Here is a 27,484-nt window from a genome sequence, read left to right as displayed (position 1 = left end):
CCTGTCCCTCTGTAATTTGGCTGTGACCACTACCCTGGATTCTCAGTGTGTTTCATATGGATAGTGGCACTCCTTTGTGTTTATATCAACAGGCTGTAGCCTCATATTAAATAAAGCCTTTGGATTGTCTGGAAGAGCAAGCCATGGATAAGGTGAGCCTTTGGAATGAACCTTTTTCATGCTGCTTTACTCCCACCTGCAGCTAAGACTGTACAGTTGTGCTTCACACATCATTTGTTCAGCCACTCACTACAAAGCCCATACAAGACCAGAAATGCTCAGTACAGCCCTTTTTTTATTTACTTTTTTTTTTTTCTATAACATCAACACAGTGACAGTCACTGCAAAATAAAAGGGTGGAAAATAGAACTGCCTCCAGGGGCTTACCTTTACATAAGCTTCTTGACAGGCTGATAGAGCTCGGGTTGTTCAGCCTGGAGAAGAGAAGGCTCTGGAGATACCTCACTGCAGCCTTCCAGTACCCGGAGGGGGATTATAAAAAGGAGGAAAATTGACTTTTCATACGAGCAGGTAGTGACAGAACAAGGGGTAGTGGTTTTAGACAGAAGGAGGGCAGATTGAGATTAGATACAGGAAGAAATTCTTTACTGTGAGGGCGGTGAGGCCCTGGCACAGGCCGCATAGAGAAACTGTGGATGTCCCATCCCTGGGAGTGTTCAAGGCCAGGTTGGATGGGCCTCCGGGCAACCTGCTCTAGTGAAAATGACCTTGCCCTCCGCAGGGGATTCGAATTGGATGATCTTTAGAGTACCGTCCAATCCAAGCTATTCTGGGACCGAGTGGGCTACTCCCGAACCAAAAGCAGGAACGGAGCCGGGGAGACGGCAGCGGGGCCCAGCCCGTTCCTGGGCGGGACCGCCACGAGGCGCCATGGCTGCGGGGAAAGAACTACGGCTCCCGTCGTGCCCCGCGGGCAGCGCGGCGCGAACAAGCTCCCCGCTGATTTGCTGTGCTTTCCGCTGCTCCCGCCAATCAGACGCACAGCTCACGGGGGCCGCTCTCCACGCGCATGAGGCGGGCTGGCGGCGTCCCGGGAGCCATGGAGGGGGAGCGGGCAGAGGTGAGCGGGACGGGACGGGACGGGACGGGACGTGGGCTTCTCTGGGGCCCGGGCTGGGCTGCTCCTGGGGGCGGCGGTGGGTCCGTCTGATCCCAGCGGGATGGGCCCCTGCGTCCCCCTCAGCTTCCCGAGGAGGCTCCGGGTGATGCCGCCCTTGCTTGGCAGCCCTGGGGACTTGCAGCGTGTCCGCAAGTTTCACTCACCTGTTGTGGGAGAGTAACGATGCAATGGAGCTCACGTCCTACGAGCTGGTGTAAAATGCACCCACACAGGGACTAAAAGGCGATGAAAATCTTTCATTTTTAGAGGAATTCAGGCCTTTCAGACGTCAGGAATGTTGTCTGGGGGCCTGGGTCCGCAGGAGAGCAACTCTTTGTTCAGGGAGTAACCTGGGAACCTTGGGTCTGTTTTAGGTGAAAGCCAGGGAGGATGCGGGGAGACAGCAGTGAGTGAATGAAGTCTGATCCTCCTGTCCACGTGTCTATAATGATAGCTAGGAGCCAGGGATCAGAGGGAGTTTAGCACTGGAAGGTGATGGGCTTGCTGCTGATTTTTTGTTGTTGCCCACTTGGAGGAACAACGGTATCCTCCTGCCTCATGTAGCTGTTTGAATCTGCCTTTCTGTTCCATCACTTGCTGTGCTGATGCTGAGTTCTTACTGCTCCTTCATGAGTTGCTAGCATATTTTCCCAGCTTCTTTTTTGCTTATTTGGAGTCTGGTTCAAGATTCTTCTAGTCTGAGACACCCTGTTTTTCAGTGCTCTTTCTTCAGTCTCTGCCTTGCACCTCTCCTGCTGTAACAGCAAGTACAAAGAGCCAGTGAAGATGTTTAGCTGTGGAGGCATCTGGGTTTAGGCGAAAACCTCTAGCAAACATTCTGCCATCCTGCTGGTGTAGTTTCTGAACCGAGGTCAGCTGCGGACTGTGCAGTTTTCAGAGGACATGAGCTGTCTCCAGGACTGAGTTGGTCCTGCTGACTTCCAGGCTGTGCTGGGCTTGTGAGCTGTGGTGGCAGGAATGTGCAGCCTGTGCTCCATTCTGGAGGTCTCTGCTGGCTTTACTGTGACGGTGGCACTGCCGTGCTGTGCAGCTGTGTTGGGAGGAACACTGCCTGGAAGGACACAGTCTCATCTGTCCTTCATCAGCGAGGCAGTGCTTTGCCCTGTATTTTTCTATGCTCCTCAAACTGCTTTCTATCTAGCAACAGCCCTGTGGCACTTTCCTCTTGGGAAGCAGAATGCAGCATGTGGAATACCAGTAAAGGACCTGTGGGGGGAAGGTGTTCAGAGTCCTGCCTTTGGGGTTATGTGCACTCCTTGCCTGCCCTGAGGCCACTCCCTGGCCCAAGAGGGCCTCCTCCAGCAGCAAAGGCAGGTTTATTGTGCAGTGGCGTGTAAAATGACTAAAGCAAACTGGCTCTTTTTCTAGCTGGTGTCTGCCTTCTGCCACAAAACTTCGTCTTTGGAGCGGGTGGAGGCGGAAGGTGATGACGATGAGGAGGATGATGAATTGGACATCTTTGGGGGTTACGACAGCCTCACGTGCTACAACAGCAGCATGGGCAGTGACAGCAGCTCCTGTCTGGAGGAGTCTAGCGATGATGAGGTGGCAGACCGGGAAGCTGGAGAGCTCTCCACCTCTCCGATGCACCAGCCATCCACAGGCCGGCTCACAGAAGACAGTGGCTCTGAGCCAGGTACTGCCTGTGCTGCCCGAAACATGTTCAGGGGCAGTGAAGGGCACGTGGCTGCCCCTTGGGGATGCTTTGGGAGCAGCTTTGGATTCAGACTGCATTTTCTGGGCTGTGTGGGGGATCTGCTCTGTACAATGACGGTTAGCTGGTCTCAGCTCTGTTGTTGTAGTGAATTGACTCTGCTAAATCCTCACATTTTTGGCCTTCCTTCTCACAGCTGTGTGCGAAATGTGTGGGATTGTGGGCACCAGGGAGGCTTTCTTCTCCAAGACCAAACGTTTCTGCAGCGTCTCCTGCTCCAGAAGCTACTCCTCAAATTCCAAAAAGGCCAGCATCCTGGCCAGACTGCAGGTGCGTTAAAACCTTTCCAGCTGGCTCTCAGGCTCCATCGTGCTCACAGGCTCTTGTCATGCTGGGGGACTTCAACCACCCCTATACCTACAAAAAGTAGCATGGCAAGCTGCAGGTAGTCCAGGAGACTCCTGGAGTGCATGGGGGATAATTTCTTAAGCCAGGGAATAGACAGCTGTAGCACAGGGAACACAACAGTAGATTTGATGGTCACCAAGGTAAGTGAACTGATTGGGGAGGCCAAGACTGGAGGCAGTGGCTCCAATTGCAGTGGTCATGCGTTGGTGGAATTTGCAATCTTGAGGAGTATAGGTCAGCTAAGGAGTAAAGTCGTGCTCCTGATCTTTAGGAAGGCAGGCTTCCAGCTCTTCAGAGAGAGTCCATAATTCTGTGAGATTTCCTGGGGATGAAACAGGATGTGCCTGTATGTAGGAGTAGGTGGTTCCTCTCTAATTAAATATCAAACTGATTTTCCCAGTGGCTTGTTCTTCCTGCCTGAAGTCCCCAGAGAAGGCATGACAGCTCCAAAGGTGGTGCTCCCTAACAGCTGAGAAAGGGCACACTGGTATTTTACCTGCTGTTTCTTGTTCCTGTGAGCATTAATAAATATTGTAGTAGCCTGAAAATTGTCCCAAGGAAGAGATGAATGCCCAGTTGCAGGAGATGGCTTAGTCTCCTGTGCCATTAATGTTTCTAATGTTCCTTCTTTTGTAGGGGAAACCACCAACAAAGAAAGCTAAAGTTTTGCACAAGGCATCCTGGTCAGCCAAGATCGGGGCCTTCCTCCATTCGCAGGGCACGGGACAGCTGGCAGATGGGACACTGACAGGTCAGGATGGTGAGTGTAGGTGAGGTGTGAGGAGGTGCAGCTGCTGGAGTCACAGAAATGGGGACACCTTGAGGGCTGTAAGCTCTGCAGTCCTCCTCCTCCTCTCTGGTACACTGCCTTGTACTATGTGTGTGGATCGCTCTGACACAAGCTGGCAGAACACAGGGCATGTCTTTTTTTCCTCTTCCTGCCCATCCACTATTGTAGCCTCATCCTCACTCCCTGTAAGACTTGACCTGGAGTGTAAACTCTGTGATCCCAGTCCCATGAGGTGCTGACTTCTGCTGGCAAAGGTGACTTAAAGGTGTCCTGCTTCCCCCAGCCATTTGCTGCTTCACTGCTCATGGGGAGTTATATTTGCCCCGAGTCAGTCACTGATCACTTTGAGCAATAACCTGTCACTGCAGCTGAAGAAGCAGCAACTTACTGTGTTAGAGAAAAGGGGAGGGCTGGGCATGGCAGCAGCAGGGAATGATCCCCAAGCAGACTGCTGCTGGAGAAAAGCTGTAGCCTGCAACCAGGAGTGACTGTGGGATTAATCTTTCGTATTAGTATCTCTGATTTTCCCAGCACCCTCTGTGAAAGCAAGTGCTGCTGATATGACCCTGCAGTGTTGCTGCTGAGAGGCAAAATGTGAAGTGGTTTAACCCTGAAAGAATGCACTCTCCCTGGAGTGCTTTAGCCCTGGGCTGGATTTGACCCCTTTTATTGCCCTTTCTGCTCCCCCAAAAGCAAGTGACAGCAAATACTGATTAATAATATATTTTGCCTTTTGTGGGGATTAGTGACCATGCACTCACATAGGGTCTGGTTTCCCACCAGAGAAAATGCATGGAATGCATAATCCCTGTGTGTTGTGTCCTAGTGCCTGGAGGCTGTAGGCTGTAGTCCAGAGGTAACTGATCTCTGTACCTGTTCTGTGATCTCGTCTGATTTTCTGCTCTCATGTCTGCTTGCAGCACTCGTCCTGGGCTTTGACTGGGGAAAGTACCTGCAGGAGCACGGCTACAAGGCAGCTCCTGTCAGTTGCTTCAAACACGTGAGTTGTACTTTGCTGTGCGTGGCAGGGCGCACAGGGCATGTCATAGGCATGGGGCCCCCATGCTCCCGTGACAGGTGGTGAGCAGAGGCCCAGCAGGGGGTTATTGAGACCAGGTGATGTGAGGAAAGAAACTGGGGTTTCTGGCAGCTGAGAATGGGAGTCTCACAAAAGGTCCAGGAGTTTTTTGGGAAGGAAGCAGAGTGGGACTTGGTAGAAAGTCTGCTGGTAGTGATGCCTATGATTTTTAGCTTTTTATGTTTTTCATATATTTGTAGCTTTGTAGATTGATAAAGCATGGCTATAGCTTCTAGTATTTTTCCTATTTTTCTTCCCTGCATGTAGAACAATAAGCTAACCTTATAAACACATTCAGAAATATTGTAGTCTTATTCCAAGAACAGAACCAACTACAAGGACATTCTGTTTTCCAGCCAAAATCTGAACAAGACATAACAAAAGTGGGGCAAACAAAACCTCTGGACTGCTTCCAGTGGGTCAGAACCCCAGGAATTATTACCTAACCAACTAATATTTTAATTGGACCGTATATGATAAGTATACTAATCGACTAATCTTATAAAAATTGTAGAATTACTATACCACATGTGATTTTTGCCATATTGTGTACCTGAAAGCTTTCAAGTAAAGGTTTGCTTTTATATTCACTCTTAACATTGTTGGGAAGATCTGTTCTGTTTTCCAGGCATCAGTAGCGATGGCTTAGTGCTGACTGGAAACAGAATTAGTTCTGACTAGGGATGAGAGTGGGAAGATAATTTTGCAGTTTTTATGGCTGAGTACAGCCCGGGGTGATGTGCAGAGAGGAATTCAGTTTATGTGGGCCTGGCAGTAGCTGCACCTCCAACATGTCAAATTTTTATAAGACTTGTTATCCTTTTGAGTTGTTGTCTGATAATACTGATAACATTTCCTTTTTCTTGAGGATAGGTGAGGCAGACATGTTAGGTATCCTCATTGTTAGGTACCTCATTGTTAGGTATCTTTATGCCATAGAGGAATGGCAGCAGCTACTTTGGAATAATAGGACATCTGGCAGTGAAACAGTTAAGTATTGCTATATGGTATTCTGCCTTTTGGGATCCTTAGTGAACATCCCAGTGAGATGTGTGGGACAGTTCACCTGTATTTCATGAGGTTGGCAAATCTAGGAGGGGTAAGGCATGCAAGCCTGTGTCTAAGGTGAAGGTGTAGCTGCCTAAGACGTGTCTCTGAAAGCTAGAAGGGCCTAAACCCTGCTCTGATTTCCACTTCCCTCTCCCTGCCTCAATGGCTGCCTCAATCTTTCAGGTGCCGCTCTTCGATCAGTGGGATGATGTGGTGAAAGGTATGAAAGTGGAAGTGCTGAACAGTGATGCTGTGCTCCCCAGTCGTGTGTACTGGATTGCATCTGTCATCCAGATTGTAGGTAAGTCTCCAAAGTAATCTTTGACAGCTGGATATAGCTAAGCTCTGAGGGAAGCTTTAGAGAGCTGAGGGTAGCTGGTGAAGCAAAACAGCACTCTTTGGAGCTCTAAAACTGCTGAGAGATTTTGGAACAGGAAATACCCTGGTGCAGGAGTGAGAGGAAACCAGCACGTGGTTCCTCTTCTGGTTGCTGGTCAATTTGCAGGAATAGTTGCTGGAGAAGCTCTGGTAACCTATGAAGGCCGTGCTGTGGGTACTAAGCCTGTGGTGCCAAATTCTTGGCCTCTAATGCCTTTGTTTGTCTGCTCTGTCCTGGCAGGATACAGGGCCCTTCTGCGATATGAGGGCTTTGAGAATGATGCTGGTCATGACTTCTGGTGCAATTTGGGCACAGTGGATATTCACCCCATTGGCTGGTGTGCCATCAACAGCAAAATCCTGGTACCACCACAAAGTGAGTGTGGGGCAAGAGGAGTCCTTGGTATAAGCCTGGGCATGGAGAAGCTTTGGTTTATACCTAGCACAGAGGGACAGATGTTTCCACTGCATGGAGGACTACGGTTCCATTTGTGCTTTGAGTTACAAGCAGCAGTTTGAGCTTGGGAAGCTGGAGACTGCTTGGATTGCTCCCTCTGCATCTCCCTATTATTGACCTGGGGCTGCTGCATGCAGAGCTGATGTCAGACCTGTGGGGGCTAATGCAGGTAGCTTTTCCTCCTTCTAATCCACGTGGTGACTGGACCTTTGGGGGAACTTTTTGGTCCTATATCCTGGGCAGCATCTCTGGTAAGTGCAGTGATTCCAGTCCCTGCACAGCTAGCAGTTCAGAGAGGGATGCCAGTTTAGTGGAATTCTGGCAAGCTGAGATTTGCTTGGTATGGCTCATGTGTTTGCTCTATTACCACTTCCTCATCTAGATCAGTGGAGTTGAGTGTCTGCTTGCCCAGTTCGTTCTGTAATGGTGATCCCTTCAGCCAGATGTGGGGGCAAGCCGGCAAAACAGAGTACAGAATCTGAGTGTGAAGAAGGCCTTTTAGTGCTAATGGGCTGTCAGAGAGATGAAAGGTGTGGTGCTGTAATTATTTTGGTCGTAAAGGTGGACTTTTTCCCTGCTCATATGTAGCTATCCATGCCAAGTACACTGACTGGAGGAGTTACCTCATGAAAAAGCTGGTGGGAGCTAGGACCATCCCAGTGGATTTCCATATAAAGGTAACCGTGGGAGGCTGTCGTTTTGCATGGGGGAAATGAAGCTGAAGTCAAGACATGTGCTCACCATGTCTCTTCTGGTTCTGATCTGTGCAACTTTTGTGTGCCTTGAAACCTGGGCAGGGCAGGGGCAGTGAGTGCTTCCACATGCTCCTAAGATACCTTTCATGATGCTGTGGGTAAGGGATGGCACAGCCTCCATGCCCTCTCAGCACAACAGTTTCTGCTTTGGGTCATAGGCAGGCTTTAAAAGCTGTTGTCACATGGTCTGCTGGGAAATACTGGGGATGAGGTTTGGCATTTTGCTGAAGGGAGAGGCCAGTGCAGCTCCAACCTGGCGTTTCCCTGCCCTGTTTCAGTGCCTTGGAATAACTCTGAGAGTCAAAAAACTTTGCCTTCAGGTAGCAAAGCAGCCTGCAGAGACTGAGAAGGGCATGGGCTTCCTTTAAGTGCCATGGCCTTGGCATCTCTCTAGCTCTTGTGATTGTTTTTGTGTAGCCTGCGCTGAGATTAGCCCTTGTTAGAGGGAAGAGGGTCTCCTGTGCCTGGAGCTTTGTAAATGGCAGATAAGGAAGACAGTCCCAGAGACAGCAGGCAGGAAGGGAGGTGATAGGGTTTTTTGTGTGCAAGGTAAGTGGTGATACTGAGCTGGAGATCTGGATGTAGTTAGTGCTTCCCATGTTACTTCTCAGAAAGTTAAGAGGGTGTTTGTAGCTGCTTGTTTCTGGGCCCCAGCTTGTAGCTGAAAGGGAAGTGGTGGAGGGAAACAGACATTGCTTTTGTCTTTCTCCCCTCAGTATCTCCACTTCCACCTAATAAACAGGAAGTGGAAGGGGAAGACCTTAGCTTAAAAGTTCTTCTGGATTCAGGTGTAGGCTGGTTTGGGTATCTATTTTGTGTTTCCTAGTTGCTGCATGGCGTCTTGGGATCACAGTTCCAAAATATCAGGGGTTCTATAAACACCACTGGACATTTTGGATGAGTAGGACAAGGCTGCATGAGCAAACCAAAGGTCTCAAAGAAAGTCAGAAAGCAGCCAGTGACTCCACATACCTGTGCCTTTGGGTCAGTCTGCAGAGTAACTGGCTTTGGATATGGAGGTGGGAGATAGATCATCATGTAGTTCAACCTCTGATCAGAATAAAAAGGTGAAAATAAGAACCTCACCTCTTTTGAAGTCAACTGAAAATCCTGTTGCACTTTGGGAAGCTAAACATCTAACTAATTGCAGCCTCAAAACCCTTGTGATCTCTTTCATGACTGAAAAAGGCACACACAATTCCTTACTCATTTCCTCATGAACAGAAGTTCTCACTGGGAACATTCACACAAGGTGGTGGCTGGGCATTGCTGCTGGGCTGGAGTGGGGCAGCTCTTATGAGGCCACATGACAAAAGGGAGACCCAGGGTTTGTGTGCCCAACCACACTGTCCTGTCTAGGGCTGGCAGCTACCTGTCCCCCCAAAGAATCCACTCCTATGCATCCCTTCCTAGTCAGCTTTGGGCAGTGCCAGGGTGCATGTCTGTGGGGAAGGCTGTTCTCTGAAGTGTTTGGAGAACTGTGGTTGATCTCCCCTCTTCTGTTGGTTGTTGCCAGATGGCAGAGAGCATGAAGTACCCGTTCCGGCAGGGCATGCGGGTCGAAGTGGTGGATAAGAACCATGTGTCCCAGACACGCATGGCAGTGGTGGACACAGTGATTGGGGGCAGACTGAGACTCCTCTATGAGGACGGTGACAGTGATGATGACTTTTGGTGCCACATGTGGAGCCCCCTCATCCATCCTGTGGGCTGGTCACGGAGAGTCGGCCATGACATAAAGAAGACAGGTAAGGATCAGCCATCAACCACTGCAGCCACCTTCTGATTTGCTGGGAGCTGCCTGCACCCTGCTGTTAACACCAGCCTTGACATGCTGGGAGTGAGGCAGTTGCCTCAAGACCTAACAGGTGAAGTCTGCTTAGTTTTGTGTCTCCTGTTTTTTATCTGGATAGATAAAAGCCCTGTGATAACAGGTCACAACAGGGGACTGTAGGGTTTCTTACCTGAAGCAGACAGTCTGTCCCCTTAGTGTGAGAATGCGGACTTTGCCACATGACAGATGTTTGTAGTCTTTTTTGAGGAAATTCATGGTGGCTTCTGTAACACTGGATGCCATCAGGATGTGTTTTTCTGGACTTTACCAAGAGGAATTGTTGATCGGCTTACTCTGGCAAAGTAAAAGACAAAGTAAAAAGCAAGACTTGAGCTCTGCTGATTCTTTTAGTTGTGTCTCTATTCCTGCCTCTCCCTGGTGATTATAGCTGCATGTGTTATCAGTAGTTCTCAGGAAGCTGAGCTGTCTGCTTTTGAATAAGACCTTCATCACAGCCCATTTTATAAGTAGTGTAGAGGGACTGACCTGTTCTTTTTATTAAATGGTCTCATATTGAGAGGTTTTATAGCAGCTAAGCTCTCACAGGAAAGTTAATCACCAGTCTATTTCCTTACTGCAGTTGCTGCAGGTTCTTTACCTCTCTGTGTTTCTTCCATTCCTCGCAGAAGAAAAACGTAATGACATGGCAAACCATCCCACCTTCAGGAAGATTTACTGTGATGCTGTGCCCTATCTGTTTAAGAAGGTAGGACAAGTCTGCCTTTCTGTGGGGGTTACAAAGAAGGAAGCAGTGATAGCACTTCCTTGCTTGGGCATACATGCTGCCATGTGGGTTGCTGAGGGTGGTCTTTCTTATACCTAAGGGCAGTAAGGTCTTTGGGGTGTCAAGGCTATTGTTAAAAGGAGCATGTCAAACTAGAAAGCTGAAAGAATTAAAGGACAGTGACAGATTGAAGCACTCAATTGAAGGGCAAACAAGGGAGCTTTGAGTTGGAGAGGGAAGAGGATTGCATGGGAGAGATCAGTTCCAAAAAGGAACTGGATCATGCTGGTAAGGACTGAGATGAAAAGGAAGCTTGCTTTGTTGTGGAGCAGCAGTTGGGCTTGGCTCTCTGACTGACCAGAGCCATGGCAAGAGGTTGCTGACACAAACATAGTGTTGGTTTGGCAGCCTCTTTGTATTTCTTGTAATATTTTTGGTTTTCCCTCCCAAGCTGAGCCAAGTGAAGAAGTTCTAATCCTATTTGCATTTGCGGTGCTTGGTGTCAGCATGGGACTGTCCTATACCCCTGGCAGCATGTGGTATACCAGAGTCTCCCTTAGGTACGAGCTGTCTATTCTGAAGGTGGATGGTTTGAGCGAGGCATGAAACTGGAAGCCATTGACCCCCTCAATCTGGGCAACATCTGTGTGGCCACTGTTTGCAAGGTAAGTTCAGTGAGCCTTAGGGGGTCTGCTATGTTTGCTTGGGATAATGCAGCTTCTCCTCCGGTCTTTTCAAATTAATAAGATTGGGTAGGATTTTGCATAGGGGAGCAGAGAGGGCTGTCAGTAGAGGTGGACAGCTGATGTGTGGAGGGAACTGGGGGGTTACCTCAGAGTTCTGACAAGCTGTTATCCATGTGACTTTAACAGACAGCATGAAGATGAGCATGCTTGGTCTGCAAGCTAGTGCCCAATGTGTATGACTGGCAACCACCCTCTCCACCCTTGGGCATGCAGTAGGGAAGATTTGTTCTCCAGTTCTGAGAGTGCATAGAGAGGCCCCTGTGGAAAGAAGGGAAGAGTTGTGAGGTAACCTCCATGTGGGGAATGGCATGAGGATGGACGTGTTACCTCTAGTCTCTCTTGATGGTTGTAAGCTCTACTCTTGCGCTAGTGTTGAGAAGTAAATTCCTTGCCCAGCTTTCCTCAGCGAAGTGTGTTGAATGTTGAAAGTATAGCATTCATCTGGGCGTTTCCTGCTTCCTCAAGAAGCTGTTTGCCCTCACAGAACCCAAGCTGAGGACTGTGACACTTGGAGTTTGGCAGTGGGATGCTACGAGAGCTGTTTGTGTCTGTGAAATGTTCTCTTCAGCCACGGTTTGGAAATGGAAGAGTTTGGGACAGGCATGCCTATCGCCTTTGGTAGGCACTAATTACCAGTGAGTGACAGGATGGGACAAGTCTTGTTGCTGTATGAAGTAGCAAATGCAAGGATGATGCTCCTTCCTTTCTACCCAGTAAAAAATTCATGATCTGGCTGGTGGAGAGGGTTTTTGGGCTGCTAATTAAGTGTTTCTGGGGGAGAACAGAGCTCCTGAGTGCCATATTACCGGAGCCTGGGCTAGCTCTTAGAACTCCGGCGCCACACCAGGAGTGGGGAACTGCCTCGGTATGGGGATTTACCAGAGGCAGAACCTTTAGAGCCACTTGCTCTACGTGCCAGACACAAGCTGTGACAGGGACCAGGCAGAGGAGAAAGTAGGAGGCTCTTTGTCTTGAGGTTCCACAAGGAAGGGTTTATTCCAAGAAAAGGGATCAGAAACAAAGAGCCCTGGGCATTTCAGTGTGCAGATACACGTGTACAGATACACGGTTTTATACAGATGCAAATCCGTGGGTGGATGCAATCAACTAACTAAAAAATAGTGTCTCTTGAGAGGAGGAGTTGAGGGGATTACATCCAGTGTCTGGGGCCAGTTGAGGTAGGAGGGTGGAGAGGATGGGTCACATGGGCCAATGGGGCTTCCAGGAGTAGGGGGAATTCCAAAAGGGTATTGCAGTCAGGGATTGGCCCGAGGTTAAAGTGGCAGAGAGGGTTTGGGAACAAAAGGGGCTGGGTTGCCTTGACAGGCAGGGAAGGAGCTGGAACAAGGGGCGGGGAATGGCATGAGGGACAGCTTTGAGGGAGGGTAAAACCCAGGGGTAAACTATGGGAGAACATGGGGTACAACAGAACGAACCACTTAACAAGGAATCAATAAAATAAATTCGAACCTAAACACCTGACCATTTAAGGCTTTTCACACAGTCGTTTCACAAGGCTCTTAGTGTTGGTCGCAGTCCTGCAGAACTTGCTGCTTTAGGGATTAGCTTGCTGCTTTGGGGATTAGCTAACATATTAGGAGAAGTTAGGGGCATGTAACATTGGATTTTACTATCTAGTGGCAATTGTGATTGATATGTGGGGACTCCTGAGAGAATCTTTTGTGAGGAGGAGAGGCTTCAGAGCAAGTAGAGCTCTATACTCATGCCTTCACTCCCATCTAGGTTCTCTTGGATGGGTATCTCATGATCAGCATTGATGGAGCAACATCTGATGATGGCTCTGACTGGTTCTGCTATCACGCCTCCTCACACGCCATTTTCCCTGCCAACTTCTGTAAGAGGAACAACATTGAACTGACCCCTCCAAAAGGTGAGATTTGGACTCTGCTCTGTGGTACAAACCTGCACGCAGAATTTAAGTGCGTTTCTGAGAGGGGTCAGGTTCAGATAAATGAAAACAAGGTCCCAGGCTGCTTGTTTTTCAGGGAGACGGCTAATTCAGAGAGCCAGGCTGTTTAAGCTTTGCCCATATACCAAGTCTTGGTTAGCTCCTGGCAGATCAGTGGCAGAGGCATATGATCTCCAAACTGAACAGAATAAAAGCTTTTAAAGGACAAGGAGGAAGGGATAAGTAGAGCCATTGCTGCAGGAATCAGTACTTAAGTGTCCACAGTCATCTCTATTATTTTCTCTATGAATAGATCTGACATGAGTAATTCTTCAAACTCCTAAGAGACAATCACCCTAGGAGTGTTTTTGCTGCCTCATTTAGCCATACCCAAAAAGGCCTGCTCTGAATTTCTGTGTTGCAGCATTTCTGTGCAGTGTTGTTCCATCTTCATTCGATGTTCCTGCTGATGGAGAAAGAAGGATTGGTCTAAGTGGTGTGTTTTGAACATACTACTTCCTACTTGATGCTGGTCCTTGCCTTTCTCTGTTGTCTGGGTCTATGGCTGACACAGATGTTCAGAGCTGCAACTTGCTTTTTTCTTTATTTGCCTGCAGAGAGGGGTGCAGGACTCCATGGAATCCATGCACTAGGTTCATGTCCAAGATCAGGCTGTACATGCAAGTTCATTGACCTGTTCTGCAACTGGTTGCTATGCCTCCTTCCTGCCTACTCTGCCTTTTGTCCCAGCTGGTCTACCCAGTGACCAGTGGCCTTTTTACCTCTTAGTGTTTCTTCCTTCTGCAGGGCATGAAGCAAAGACATTCAGCTGGGAACGTTACCTGGAAGAGACCAAATCAAGACCTGCTCCATCACGGCTCTTCAACACTGTGAGTGCTGCCAGGAGGAAACAATGTGTAGGGATGCTTGGAATAAGCAAGGAGGAGTGCAATTGCTCTGGCTGTCAAAAGATCACAGAGATGGAAATGATTTCTTGTATAACACCCCTGCTACAGTAGGGTCACCTGTAGCATGTTGCTCAGGACCATGTGATGGATGGATGGATGGAGACTCCACAGCCATGAGAGCAACCTGTGTCGGTGCTCATTGGCACTCATGGTAGAACTTGTCTCCTGATGTTCACAGAGAAACTCCTGTGTTTCAGTTTGTGCCTGTTAACTCTGGTCCAGGTACTGGGAGCCACTGAGAGGAATCTGGCTCCATCTTTGCACCCTCATTTTAGGCATTTATACACATAAATAAGGTACCCCTGAGCCTTTTCTCCTCCAGGATGAACAGTCACAACTCTGTCAGCCTTTTCTCATGCAAAAGATGCTCCAGTTCCCTCATCATCTTCCTGGCTCTTTGCTGGACTCTCTCCACTGTCTCCCTTGTACCAGGGAACAATTCAGGTGTGGCCTTGTCAGTGCCAAGCAGAGGGGAAGGATCATTTCCACTGATCTGCAGAGAACAGCTTACCATTAGCCTTCTTTGTCCCAAGGGCACATCCCTGGCCCATGTTCATCTTCATGTCCACTGGGATTCCCAGGCCCTTTTCTGCCACACTGCTTTCCAGTCAGTCTTCCCCTAGCTTGTGCTGGTACCTGGGCTTCTTCCTCTGCAGATACGGGATTCCATCTTGTCAAGGTGCCTCTAGAGGGCAGCACAACCCTCTAGTATATTCTGTCTCTCCTCCCAGTTTTCTACTGCAGGCAAGCCTGCTTGGTTTGACATGATACTCTGACATGTCACCCGGACAATTAATTAAGATGTTCAATAGGAGTGAATCCAGTATTGACCCCTGGGGTACACTGCTATTTACTAGCCTCCAACTACACTTCATGCTACTAATAACCATCCTCTTGGCCCAGTCACTCAGCCAGTTTTCAGTCTATCTTGCTGCATCTGCACCCAGCCTGTATAGTTCAATCATCTTCTCTATGAGGTTCTTATGGCAGAGTGTCAAAAGTCTTCCTGAAGTCAGGACAGACAATATGCAGTACATGCAATACATGCAGTCTCTAGTGGGCTGCAGTTTGCTGACAGCACTTTAAGGAGAGCTCAAAGGCCCAGGAGTATGTACTCTCCAAGTTGGGACATCAGTGTCCTGCCTTTTGTGGTTCCCTCTGAGTGTCACCTGTGATTCCCTAGTGTGGCTGTGGATGTGTGGCTGGCGTGTTGGGTGGAGGGTGGGAGCTGCTTTAGATCAACAAAACTGCTGCAGCACCTGGGCCTATGCTGGTCTTTCTGATTTCCCAGGAGTATGTCAGGTAATTGTTTGACTGTGTTCCTGAACTGCTGCTCCCCCCACATCCGGATCTTGCTTCCAAAGGCTGAGCTGAAATTGACTGAGGACATTGCTGGCCTTGGATCGGTTTTTGGATCTACAGGCCTGTTGTCTGCTTGCTTTAGGCTAGAGGCCAGCCTGTGTGAGAGTGGTGTTGGCCAGATATGGGTTTGGACTGAGTGCAATGGCCTTGGCTTTTCTTTTTTAATTTTTTAATTTTCATGCACCCAGGACTGTCCCAACCATGGCTTCAAGGCAGGCATGAAGGTGGAGGCAGTGGACCTGATGGAACCCCGGCTCATCTGTGTGGCCACGGTGAAGCGTGTAGTCCAACGTCTCCTTAGCATCCATTTTGATGGCTGGGACAACGAGTATGACCAGTGGGTGGACTGCGAGTCTCCAGACATTTATCCTGTGGGGTGGTGTGAGCTGACAGGCTACCAGCTTCAACCACCAGTGGTTCCAGGTGAGTGAAGATTTTACTGTGGATTCTAATGTTAGAGATAAAGATTTCCTTCCTCCTTGATTTGCACTGGCTACCAGAAATCTTCCTCTGTTGCCACATTCTAGCAGCTGGCAGAGGGAAGCGCCTTGATGGGGAGAAAACAGCCTGAGTTTTGAGATTGGTTCTGTTCCCCCACACCAACAGAGAATTAATTGTTCCTGAGGAAGTTGGGTAGAGTTCCAGGTGGTCCTATCCCTGCACAGCTCCCTTTTATTAAGCATAACTATAACCTTAGCCAGATAGCAGCAGGACCTCGCCCCATGCTGCCTTTTCTCATCAACTCTTTAACTCTGGTTATAAAAGGTAAGAGCATCCTCTCAAGAGTTCATTCCTTCCCTTGTCACAGGGAGGCCACTGCCTCACCTTTGCAGATGTTTTCCTTCTAGTTTCAAACTACGAATCTTGTTTCTTGACTGCCCCTACCAAGTCTGTACTGGGCCTCTCTCCCCTGTGCTGCCCCAGCCTGCCACTCTAGGCCCTCACCTGGAAGCACAGACAGCAACTGCACTAGAGCCTTGCTTTCCCCTCAGCTGTTTGTCTTGGGAAGAGGGCTTTGGCTTGGGGGGACGGGTATATCTGTTTCTCGCTTATGTCACTTCATCCCAGTTACCTACTGGTTATGGGACTTGGCTTTCGTTTCCCTCTCGTCTCCATGACAGAGCCCACAACTCCAGCGAAGGCCAAGGAGGTGCCCAAGAAGAGGAAGAAACCCTATGGAAAGAAGAGTGAGTGATGTTTGATTAGTGCCCTCCCGCTCGCTCGCAGGCTGGGCCCAGTTAGAGGAACCTTGTCCATGTCCCATCAGAGCAGGAGAGAGAGGCCTTGTCTTGCTGTGGATGCCCTCAGTCGGCTGTGGGTTTACCAACACAGCTTCACCCTTCTTACCTGCCCTGTTACCTAAAGAGCAGAGAGCTGTGTGCAGGAAGGATCTGTTTTGCACTCTGTTTTCTGTTGGCCGAGGTACATATGGCACTTGCTTCCAGGTGTGAGGTTGTGCTGCTTTCACTACTGTGTCCATGGTTGGAGGGAGATGTTTGCTGCAGCTGGAGGGTAGCTGGAGAGCAACCCTGCTTTGTGCTGAGGAAAAGAAAGCCTTAAGATGGCTGAAGAGGCCAGTAGAAATACTTTTATTGTTTCATCTTGTCATTGTTGTTGTCATTGTTGCAGTAGCTGTGGCAAATCATGTAGACAGACAAGAAATTCCTTCTTGGGGGGGTGGAGGGGAAAGAACATACAAAGAATATAAAGATTTTCAACCTAAATAAAAAGGTCAGCTAAAAACCAGAACATTACGGTTACAATGTCTGTACCTGGCAGCAAATGTGCTCATTGCCTAGGACTAGACTCAGACAGGTAAGCAAAGCTGACTCCACACTGATTCCAAGAGGACCTGCTCCTTGGAAGTTAAACACATGCTGAAGTGCCTTGCCGTTAATGAAGGAGAACATGAAGGAGCATATTTTGAGATGATGACTATAGAATTTTTCTCCAGTAGGCCATTTCTGTTGCATAACCAGTTGGCAGCTAATGACCATGTAGCTTTCTGTTCAGTTGTGCTGGTCCCTGGCCTGTGGTTTCTCAGAGGAGCAGGGTTGCTGATTTTCCAGGGGAAAAGAAATACACTTTTGCTCATACTCTGTTATCTCTTTGTTAAGGAAAAAAGTTACCTGCCAAAGCCCGCAGTGTCAAGCAGACTGTCAAGAAGCCTTCTGCCATGAATTCAAAACGAGAAGCAAAAGCTGCCAGCCAGGCTTTGCCAGAGCCAGCACCTGATGAGAGTAAGGGAATGAGTTATTCTACCCTGCAGCCACATCCACCTCTCTCTCCTCGTACACCCTCTTGGCCAATAAGTCATGGGCGCCCCCAGGCAGGAAAAGGCAGCAGCATGTCAAATGTCCTTCTGTACTCCTCCAGAGAGTAGAAGAAAGCATTTGCTTCCTTTCCCTGGAAAGGTTTGCCTCCAGAGAAGGTTTGATGGGACAAGTACTGCTCAAAATCTCAATGCTGCTAATGCCTGCTGAGGGCCTGGTAGTGTGAGGTCAGGGAGGAGACGCAAATTGGGTATGTTGGGGTGGCTGTCACATCCCAATCCCCATAAGAGCTGTTGCAGCATGTAAACACAGCCTCTCATGCTGTGGTGACCAGAACAGCAGCTGGGTCACCTGCCAACCCTCGTGAGTAGGGGGAAGGAGGGTGGGTGAGGTGCCTTGTGTGCATGGGGATTGGAGAGTCATGAAGGTCCCTCCTGTTCATTTAAGTTCCCTTGTGTGAACCCAGGCAGACTGAAAATTAATGACATCAGCTTTGGATGTCATCATCCCTTAGGAGTTGTTCTGGGAAGCCAGCAGCTGAATGCTGCTAGGGTTTAGTCCCATCCTGATTGCTGCTGTGACCGTGGATAGATTTGCAGTGGCATGACAGGGCTGCCTGAGGTGAGTTACCCTCAGGAAGTGGGCTGGCCCAGGGCCTGGGGCATTTTGAGTACCTGCATGGACAGAGATGGTTTGGAGCTGCTGCAGGTAATGCTGGGGTTGATTTTATTTACTTATTTTTCCCTCTCAATTTCTGTCTCTTGCTAGTCATTGCTGTGCGGGTGAAAGAAGAAACCATTGACCCTTCAGATGCAGAATTTGGAGAGACAGAGCTTCCCATTCCCATCAGCAGCATAAAGCAGGAGGACACAGACTGATCTGGAGCATTCCACAGCTGCCCACAGGAGCTTCACCTTGTGGCTCTTTAGGGAAGGTCCTGGCAAAGGGAAACAGAGGACCAAAAGGGCCTTCCTTCTTTAAAACAGACCACCCTGTGGCATCTGCTTTCCTGGTGTGCAAGAAAATTTCCCCCAGACTTGTAATAATAAGCAGACTTGTAATAATAAGCCCTAGGAAGCAGCAGAAAGACTGCAGGCGTGCTGCAGAGCATGACCAGGGTGGCTGCTGTAGTTGTACATGCCTGATCTTAAAGACACCTTTTGGATCAGGAGCTTGAAACAAGGAAAGAGGCTGCCAGAGTACAAAAGGCCAGTTTGGGTTCTTAGCTTTGGCTGGAGGTGACAAGCTGTTTAACATGATGAGCAGGATGTATCAGGAAAGGAGCTGCCCCTCCTTTCCCACCAAAGTAGGACTTTGGTGCTGTGCTCTCTGGTCTGAGTGCTGTGAACCCCCAGAAAATCAAGACAGGAAGAGTGGAAAGAGGTGAAGAAACAAAAAGAGATGATGATGCCTGCTGAAGAAGTGAGACCTTTTTTCATAGAATCATAGAATGGTTTGGGTTGGAAGAGGACCTTAAAGATTTCAAGATCCTCATCTAGTTTCAATACCCCTGCTGTGGGCAGGGGCACCTTCCACTAGACCAAGTTGCCCAGAGCCCCATCCGACCTGGCCTTGAACACTTCCAGGGATGAAGAATCCACAACCTTCCCAGGCAACCTGTTCCAGTTCCTCACCACCCTCGCAGTAAAGAATTTTTTCCTCACATAATCTAAAACTACTGTCTTTCAGTTTAAACCCTTGTGTGTGAATTCCTCCTTGTGCTGTCCCTACATGCTCTTGTCTCATCTTCTCTGTACCCTTGAGGTAGCAAGAGACTGCAGTTAGGTTACCTCGAAGCTTTCTCTTTTCCAGACTGAACAATCCCAATTCTATCAGCATTTCTTCATAGGAGAGGTGCTCTGTCCCTTTAATCATTTTGGTGGCCTCCTCTGGACTTGCTCCAACAGCTTTGTCCTCTTCTGTGCAGAGGACCTCAGAGCTGGATGCAGCACTGCAGGTGGGGTCTCACCAGAGCTGAGGGGGAGAATCCCCTCCCTTACTCTGCTGGCCATGCTGCTTTTGATGCTTTCACTGATCTCCTGATGCTTGATTGGCTTTCTGTGCTGTGAGTGCACCTTGCTGGGTCATGTCCAGCCTCTCATCCACCTGTATCCCCAAATCCTTGGCAGGACTCCTATTGATCCCTTCATCCCCCAGCTTGTGTCGATACTGGGGTTTGCCCCAACCCAGGTGCAGCACCTTGCACTGGGTCTTGTTAAGCCTCATGAGATCTCCATGTGCCCACTTTTGAGTCTGTCCAGATCCCTATGGCTGGCATCCCATCCTTCAGGTGAGTGAAGAGCACCAATCGGCTTGGTGCTGTCTGCAAGCTTGCTGAGGGTACACCTGATCCTTTTGTCTGTGTCAGTAATGAAGACATTAAAAAACACTGGTCCCAATACAGACCCCTGAGGGACACCGCTGGTCACTGATGACCACTGGGACTCTCAGCTGTTGACCACCCTCTGCAGGCAACCATCAAAACAATTCCTAATCCACCAAACAGTCCACCCATGGAACCCATCACTCCAGTTTGGAGGGAATAGTTGTGGGGGACTGTGTCAAAAGCTTTACAGAAGTCCACCAGGCTCAAAAAATTAAAAAAGCTATCTTCCATGCATTGCAGAAGTCTCTCTTGGTACTTCCCCAGTAGATGTCAAGGTGGCTGAAGTCCCCCAGCAGGACTGGAGCGTGTGAGCTCGACGCCTCCTGTAACCGGGGCAAGAAGGCTCTGTCAATAGGCTCCCCTTGGTCAGGCAGCTGTAGCAGACCCCAGCTGCAAGGTTCCTTTTGTTGCCTCAGTGTCTGATTTTTACCCCCAGTCATTCAACCTGCTCATGGCTGTTCTTCAGAGAGCTCTTCACACTCAGTGCTCCTCTTTACACAGAGGGCAACCCCTCCACCTCTCCCTCCTTTCTGTTTCCTGAGCAGCTCGTAGCCATTGATAGTCACACTCCAGTCACACAGTATGTCCCACCAAGTTTCAGTAATGGCAACAAGGTCATAACTTTCCAGCAGCATGGTGGCATCCAGCCCCTCCTCTGGTTTGTTGCCCATTCTGTGTGCTTTGGTGTAAAGGCACCTTGGCCAGGCTGTTGGCTGCATCACCTTCCCAGAGGAACACCCCTTAATTCCTTTGAGATATTTCCCTGCTGGTATCCCTGCTGGCTTCTGTTACCTCAAGAGTCCCTGGCTCACCTCTGTAAGACTCCAGGTGTGCTCCACTGTGTCTGCTACCCTGTGTCTTCAAGTCACCTGCACAGGGACTCACTACCACCCTGTCCCTCTAACCTTTTCACTATCCTGCAGCTTGCCAGGGAAGAACCTGAAATTGTCCCCCTCACATCTGGTTTAAGCAAGCAATTGGATTACCCAAGAAAGACTTTAGGAGGATTCACCCACAACCATGAATGCCTTCAGTGGTACAGTCAAGGAACATCTTTCACTGCACTGATTGGTGTGATCTACTCCCCAGAGGAAGCCATAGCACTTCAGACCTCACCTACACTGAGTTCTTTAGTTTAAGGCCCATCTCACCAAATTAGGCAGGCTGCTGCCAAAGATTCTCTTACCCGTTACAGACAGGTGGATCCCATCCATCTAACGTTGCAATCATTAAAGTACACACCATTGTCACAAAATCCAAAACCTCTATGGCACTGGCCTCCAAAACAGATATACATCTGCACTATGTGTCTGCTTCTGTAATTCCTTGCTTTTGAACCCAGAATTGCAGAGGACTTGGAGCATGGTTTGAGTTTTTAATTTTTTTAACAGTTGTACTGTAAATTTGGTCTACGATCAGTACCCTAAAGCCCTGTGACCAACTTCAGGAAGAGGCCCAAGGCTTGCATATTGCTTTCCAGGCCACCAAAATCCAGAGTTAGTCAAAACATATCTTTATCTGTACATTTATCCTTCAGAGCCTTTTCAATGTAAGCAAATTTCTGGGGTCTGGGGGTCCCAACCTATGCAGTCATGGGGAACAGGTTGAGCACATTGTTTATCATGGGATCACTTACGGATCACTGATCGAATTCTGCAGGAAATAAAAAGGCTTCCATGTGCATCTGGTTTAATTCTGAGGAACTTCTGGAAATTAGGGCAACATTTTCACTAATAATTTTTAAGCTTTCTAGCATAAGATTTGTGCCAGTGCAGGACCTTACAGGATGGTGCTGGTTGCAGTCCCACTCTGGGTTCTTCTATGATTTTGGCAGCTGTGAACATGCTCTCAAAAACAAAATGAAACCAAACTTCTGGATAGCAGCTTTTCCACATGGCTGGATGAAGCCTTGGAAAGAAGAAGCAAGTATTTGGCTTCATTGTTTGCATCACCAAAGCATGCTGCAGACTCTATGGAACGTGCCTTTGTGTCCTGCAAAAGCAAACCCTGCATCTTTGGCAAATCAGCATTGTTTTGGTGGCACCAGGCTCTCCTGTGCACCTTGGGCAATATTCATGTCTCCATAGTGGGGACGAGTCTAGGAAAACTGCTCTAGCCAGACTGTAGGTATGGCCCTGTTGTGTCCAGCACATGTCCTATACACCTTAAGAAACCCTAAGCTCTGCTCTTACTGAAGCCTCTGGCTGGAGATTTTCCCGACCTCTTTTTCTTGCTGGGCTTGCTTGCAGCCTTAGTCTTGTTAGGATTGTTTTCCCCAGCCTTGCCTTGTCCCCAGCCAGAACAAGTTTGGAAAGTGGTGGAAAGCTTCACCTTCAACCCCTGGGCTTCTGCAGGGGAATCGCAGGTGGCCCCTACGCAGAGGTTGAGTTTGTTGATCCACCTGGAAATGTGGTAGAAGATCAGGGAAAGAAATGAGGAAGGGCGTAAGAAAGGGCAAAGGTCTATGGCCGTAAGTGGATGATCACTTCAAAGTAAGGCAAGGTAACCTGGGTGACCTCTGAATATCTCAGTATTTGCCCACCCCAGCTTGTGGCTGCTTTCCCTACACCCAGAAAGCCCAGGCAGCTTCCATCCTTGCACACAGATGTGTGCTACATCTCACCACCACGGGAAAAGACCAAAAATGGCCAGTGTGCTGTGAGTTTGTGCCTTTATCATAGGAGGTTCAGCTGCTCCCCAGGCAGATCCCTGAGGCTGCTCCCCCCTTGTGGCACTCACCTGTGCAGCGGAAGGAGCTGGCAGTCACAGTGGAAAGGCACATCCTGCAGGTTGAGGATCTCCAACCCCGTGAAGTTGCTCATGTCAGGTATGTTTCTCATTTTGTTGCTCTCCAGGTAGAGGCTTCTGATCTTGGGACCGAGGCCAGTGAAGGCATGAGGGGAAATCTGCAATGGAAAAAGGGTTAGTCAGGGGCATGCTGATCAAGGCAGGGGAACAGATCAGCCCCTGCCCCTGCACTTCTGATCATCTTGGGGGGCCTGACAACCTGTCCTGAAGCTGGTGGCCCCACAAAAGAGCTTCTTTAAATAGGGACTACTGTTAATTAATTCAAGTAGTTTCAATCACATTTTGGAACTCATTAGACTCTTGTTCAGTCTTAGAACGAATGTCACATGCAGGAGGTCTCAGTGTGATCCCTGGGTGCTGTTAAGATACACAATTTTTATGAGGGTGCTGCTAACACCACTTCCTTGAGAGAATGGAAATATTCAGGATAATAGCAGTGGAGAGGCCTGCAGGACAGCTTGCAATACAAATCTGGCCAGAGCTGGGGGAAGGAGGCGATTTAGGGAATGGAGGACCCCAATGAAATTGGGTGTTTAAGGACTGGAGGGACTAAGCTTCTCCCAAGGGAGCCAGGAACAAGGTTGAAGCAAGGGAATGCTACAGATGAGCCTGAAAAAATCTGGCTTCCCAGCCAGGCTATGGAACATCTCCTGAAGGCCTGGGAATTCAAGGATGTCTGTTTGGATGACCCTGTAGGGGCCACCAGCCCTGGGCAGTGTTAACCTGTAATATGCCCTTTGGTGCCACTGCCCCTTGGGAGTCCCATAACACACTCACCCGCTCCAGGCCCATGTTGTCCAGGTAGAGGTGCTGCAGGCTGGAGGCCACTGGTAGGAACACACCATCCCCCATGTGCTTGATGGGGTTCTGGGACAGCTTCAACTCACTCAGGGCAGGCAGGCCTCGCAGGGCTGCTGTGGGCACCTCTGACAAGTGGTTTCCCTCCAGCTGCAGCTTTTCCAGCATCTTGGTGGGAGCCAGGGCAGCTGGGGCAATGTGCCTGATGGCATTCCCAGCTAGGTAGAGCCAGCGGAGCCCCCTGGCTCCGGCCAGGTCGCCCTCCACCAGTTCCCTGATGGCGTTGTGCTGCAGATGGAGGGAGATGAGGTTGGGCAAGAGCCGGAAGGTGCCTGCAGGCACACGGGTGAAGGCGTTGTGGTCCAGGTCAAGGTAGGCCAGCTGTGGGGCCCCCTCAAAGGCAGCAGCCGTCAGGGTGGAGAGGTGGTTGTTGGTGAGGTACAGGTAGACCAGGCTCTCCAGGCCCCGGAGTGCCCCGGGGTGCAGCACTCTGATGCTGCACCTCTGTAGGTGGAGCGACACCAGCTCCTTCAGGCCAGGGAAGGCATCCGGTGGCACTGTCCTGAAGGGGTTTCGGCGCAGGTCGAGAAGGCGGGTGTCCTCAGGGAAGTTCCGAGGGATCTCCTGCAGGTCCCTATTCTCACAGGACCCATGATGGAAATCAGGGGAGCAGACGCATCCCCGGGGACACCGCCTGCTGCCAGCTGAACTTGGCTGCTCTGGCGGTGCGGTGGGGCTAGGGGATGGCCGGAGGCGACTGCATCTCATCTCAGGGGACTTCAGGGAGTTGAGGGACCGGCCACGGAGGGCAGGGGGTGCAGCACAGGCACCTTCAGCCTGTACTCGTGCCCTTGCCAGCCACTTGTGGAAGGGACGCAGGAGGCAGGAGCAGAGAAGAGGGTTCCCATCCAGGCTGACCCTTACCAGCCCCCCTGCCCCAGCCAGGGGTGGCAGCCCCTGCAGCTGGTTTTCCCGGAGGTCCAGAATACGGAGCTGGGGACTGCGGGCAAAGGCATCGGGTGCCACATCCTGGAGGGAGGCATGGTCCAGAAAGAGGTGCCTCAGCGAGGCCATGGCCAGGGCTTCCTCAGCCACATAGGTGATGGGGTTGTGGCCCAGATCTAGCCGAGTAGCCCCATCCAGCCTGGCAAGGGCCTCAGCCGGTAGTGCCTGCAGCTCATTGTGGTCCAGGCTCAGCCTGCGCAGGGCAGGCAGAGCAGCGAAGGCCTCACTGCCCAGCACATGGAGGGCATTGTGAGACAGCCGGAGCCACCTAAGAACCTGCAGACCCTGGAAGACCATGTCTGGGAGGTAGACCAAAGCATTTGCCCTCAGGTCGAGGACAGTGAGGGACCCCAGATGGCCAAAAGCACCCGGCTGTATCTCCTCAATGCGATTCCCCTCCAGAATGAGCTGCTGGAGGGAAAAGAGCCCATCCAGGGATTCCTGGTAGAGGAGGGCTATGCCATTGGAGGCCAGGTTGAGGTAGACAAGCCTCCCCAGACCCCGGAAAGCCCCTTCCTCCAGCCTCTCCACCTTGCAATGCTGCAGGTCTAAGTGTGTCAGGTAGGGGGTAGCAAGGAAGGCTTCCGCTGGGATGACCGTGAAACTGTTGCCCCGAAGGTCTAGTTTTCTGGTGAGCTGTCAGTCACACAAATAAAACACCAAATTACCCCAGGGCTGCCATGCCTATCTTTCTCCCCATCCCTTGACCTTTCTTCCCCTTCCCCACCTCTGGGATGGTGTCAGGGATGGCAGTCAGGCTCCCATTGAGACACAGGACATGGGCACGGAGGTTATCGCAGACACAGGGTGCAGGGCAGCGGGCAGCAGCTGTCGCCCCCAAGGCCGCTGCAAGCAGGAGGAGCCCCCAGGATGGCCCCATATTGGAGGACACCTGTGGCTGGGGAGAGACAGATGTAAGGCCAGGAGAGAGGCAAGGCTCCCATGCATCCCCAAACAGCATCGCCTGCTTGGAACCCCATGTGCCAAGAGGGCTGCTGCTGTCACCTAGTGGGTGACACTGTCTCACTTTCTCTTGCTCTCACACTATGATTTCACAAGTTATAAATGAGCAAGAGTGGAAAAAAGAGAGGAGGAATTCTTGGAATGAAAAGTGAACGTCACAGCTAGCCAGTCACTCACAAGGAGCTGGCTTGAAACAGACACCCAGCCCAGCCCTGCATTTTCTTCAAATATCACTAACTTCAGATTGCCTTGGTCTGTGCAAGCTATCAATATCTCTCCTACAATTCTTTTTGCAAGGCAAGCAGGTGTAGCCATCCAGAGAATGTGATCACACAAATTTCTGAGCTGCTACCTTTCTTTAAATGGCAAATGTCCCATGTCTCCACCATCCTGGTCATCTGCCTCCCACCCTGCAAGCTCCCCGCTTCCCTCCTGAGCTATTCATAGCAGTGTTTGGAATAGAACTCCACTGTTTAGCTGCAGGAAGGAGAGGTTGGTTTTGGCTGGGCAGGAGTGAGCCCCTGGGGTGAAGGTATCAGAGAGAGGCCAAGGCTGGGAGAAATACAGAGGAGGCAGCAGGCTGCAGATATGACCAATACATCCTGCTAAGCTCTGAGACAGCATCAGTGGGGTCTGCAAGGCTTAAATTTGTGGAGCCACTGTAGTGCACAGCCTCATGCCCACTGTAGCTTATCGTCCCCTGTGGTCCCAGACACCAACACTGCTCTCCTGCTGTCACCCCATCTAGTCCAGCTGCAGCCCACCCACCCACCCCCCACACACACACACACACACACATTGGGGCAGCCCTCTCCTGCACACCCACTGCCCACTGCCTCCAATGTAATGTCCCTAAACTCAGTCCCCATGCTGTGCCTGGAGCACTGCCACATGCCAGACATCATGCTATCACTTCCTCACACCTGGAGAGTTCACACACCCGGAGTTTGGAGTACCTGGACTTCAAGATGTGTCGAAGAGAGGAGAGTGTCCCCTGCCCTGTCTAGCAGCTGCCGAGCTCCTGCACTGGTGTTTGCTCTCCTTGCAGAAGTGAGAACTGAATGGGCCCCGTTGTGTTGCTTTCCCAGCAGCTCTCACCAGGCAGAGCCACAAACGTGGGAGGAGGAAAAGGAGGGGGGAGGAAGGGTAAGCCACCCCTGGAGAGAGGGCAGCAACCCAGACATTACCTCCCCCTCGATTCACCAGGGGCTGAGAGCACCAACCCGGCAAAGCCCATGTGGGGTTTGCATTCACTGTTTCCAGGGCTCTGCCTTCATTTTCCAGGCTGTGTTACTCACAGGAGCTACAGAGCTGCAGGGCAGAAAGATGACTTCCAGCCAAATTCAAAGATGAATTGCAATGGCAGTTGTAAGCCTGAGCAAAAGGAGAGGCAGCTGACCAGTCCTGCCACATTTACAGCCCTCCACTCTCCTGATTTTGGTTTTTTGCTTGTTTAGAAGAGGCTGGATTGGCATTGCCTGCATGAGACATCATTAGCTTACAGAAGGACATGGAGGCATTAATTTTCCTTCCAGACTGTTATTTTACTCTCCCAGGGAATGGGAATAGATCTGCAGCCTTACAAAAATATTGAAAGATTTGATACTAGTATCTCATTCCACTTCAAGCCCTTCTCCTATGCAGCAGCCTTGGTAGAAGTTGAAGCAACTGAGATCATTGCTGGGTAAATGAGCAAAATAGGAGGCTGGGGAAGGGCCACATGTGACATTCATTGCCTGGTACAAGACCTTAGCCTCTCCATGGTTCTCCAGCAGAGCCCAGGCCACCACCAGGGAGGTTTTGCTCTACAGGCCATTGACAAGCCAGGGAAAGGGGCTCCTGGACACAGTAGATGATGGAAGAGCCAGGCAGAAGGCAGCAGGGTAGGCTGGGCAGCAGCCAGAGTGGAAGTTCAGGTGTGCTACCTTCATGTCCCATGCCCCATCAGAGAGAGCAGAGTGGCCATCTCCCGACAACAATCTCAGCTGCCAGAACCA

At 50.2% G+C, this 27,484-nt stretch overlaps 2 protein-coding genes across 4 annotated transcripts; one reads left to right on the top strand and one right to left on the bottom strand.

Moving 5' to 3' along the window:
• The first annotated feature begins 969 nt into the window (after positions 1-969).
• Positions 970-21,833, top strand: L3MBTL2 (L3MBTL histone methyl-lysine binding protein 2). 3 transcript variants are annotated; one of them, XM_038155849.1, is made up of 17 exons: positions 970-1,081; positions 2,510-2,777; positions 2,992-3,125; positions 3,840-3,954; positions 4,914-4,993; positions 6,305-6,422; positions 6,741-6,875; positions 7,545-7,633; positions 9,228-9,459; positions 10,172-10,251; positions 10,830-10,934; positions 12,759-12,906; positions 13,732-13,814; positions 15,443-15,677; positions 16,376-16,441; positions 17,372-17,494; positions 18,296-21,833. In XM_038155849.1, exons 1-17 carry the CDS (start codon positions 1,031-1,033, stop codon positions 18,403-18,405), a joined length of 2,172 nt encoding a protein of 723 aa, XP_038011777.1. In that variant the 5' UTR covers positions 970-1,030; the 3' UTR covers positions 18,406-21,833. The 3 variants fall into 3 exon arrangements, with proteins under 3 accessions (XP_038011777.1, XP_038011776.1, XP_038011779.1); XM_038155848.1 differs by having other exon boundaries at positions 3,840-3,963; XM_038155851.1 differs by lacking the exon at positions 16,376-16,441 and having other exon boundaries at positions 3,840-3,963.
• A 121-nt stretch (positions 21,834-21,954) lies between these two features.
• CHADL (chondroadherin like) lies at positions 21,955-26,502 on the bottom strand. The gene is made up of 5 exons (XM_038155847.1): positions 26,444-26,502; positions 25,252-25,422; positions 23,499-25,160; positions 22,653-22,819; positions 21,955-22,314 (listed from the first exon to the last, which is right to left on the bottom strand). The coding sequence occupies exons 2-5, from the start codon at positions 25,402-25,404 to the stop codon at positions 22,089-22,091; spliced, it is 2,208 nt and encodes a 735-aa protein (XP_038011775.1). The 5' UTR covers positions 25,405-25,422; positions 26,444-26,502; the 3' UTR covers positions 21,955-22,088.
• Between the last annotated feature and the right edge of the window lie 982 nt (positions 26,503-27,484).

The sequence above is a fragment of the Motacilla alba genome, chromosome 1A, assembly GCF_015832195.1.
Source record: "Motacilla alba alba isolate MOTALB_02 chromosome 1A, Motacilla_alba_V1.0_pri, whole genome shotgun sequence".
Classification (NCBI taxonomy): domain Eukaryota; kingdom Metazoa; phylum Chordata; class Aves; order Passeriformes; family Motacillidae; genus Motacilla; species Motacilla alba.
The sequence above is the reverse complement of the archived record's forward strand: the minus strand, read 5'-3'. Positions and strand labels throughout refer to the sequence as shown.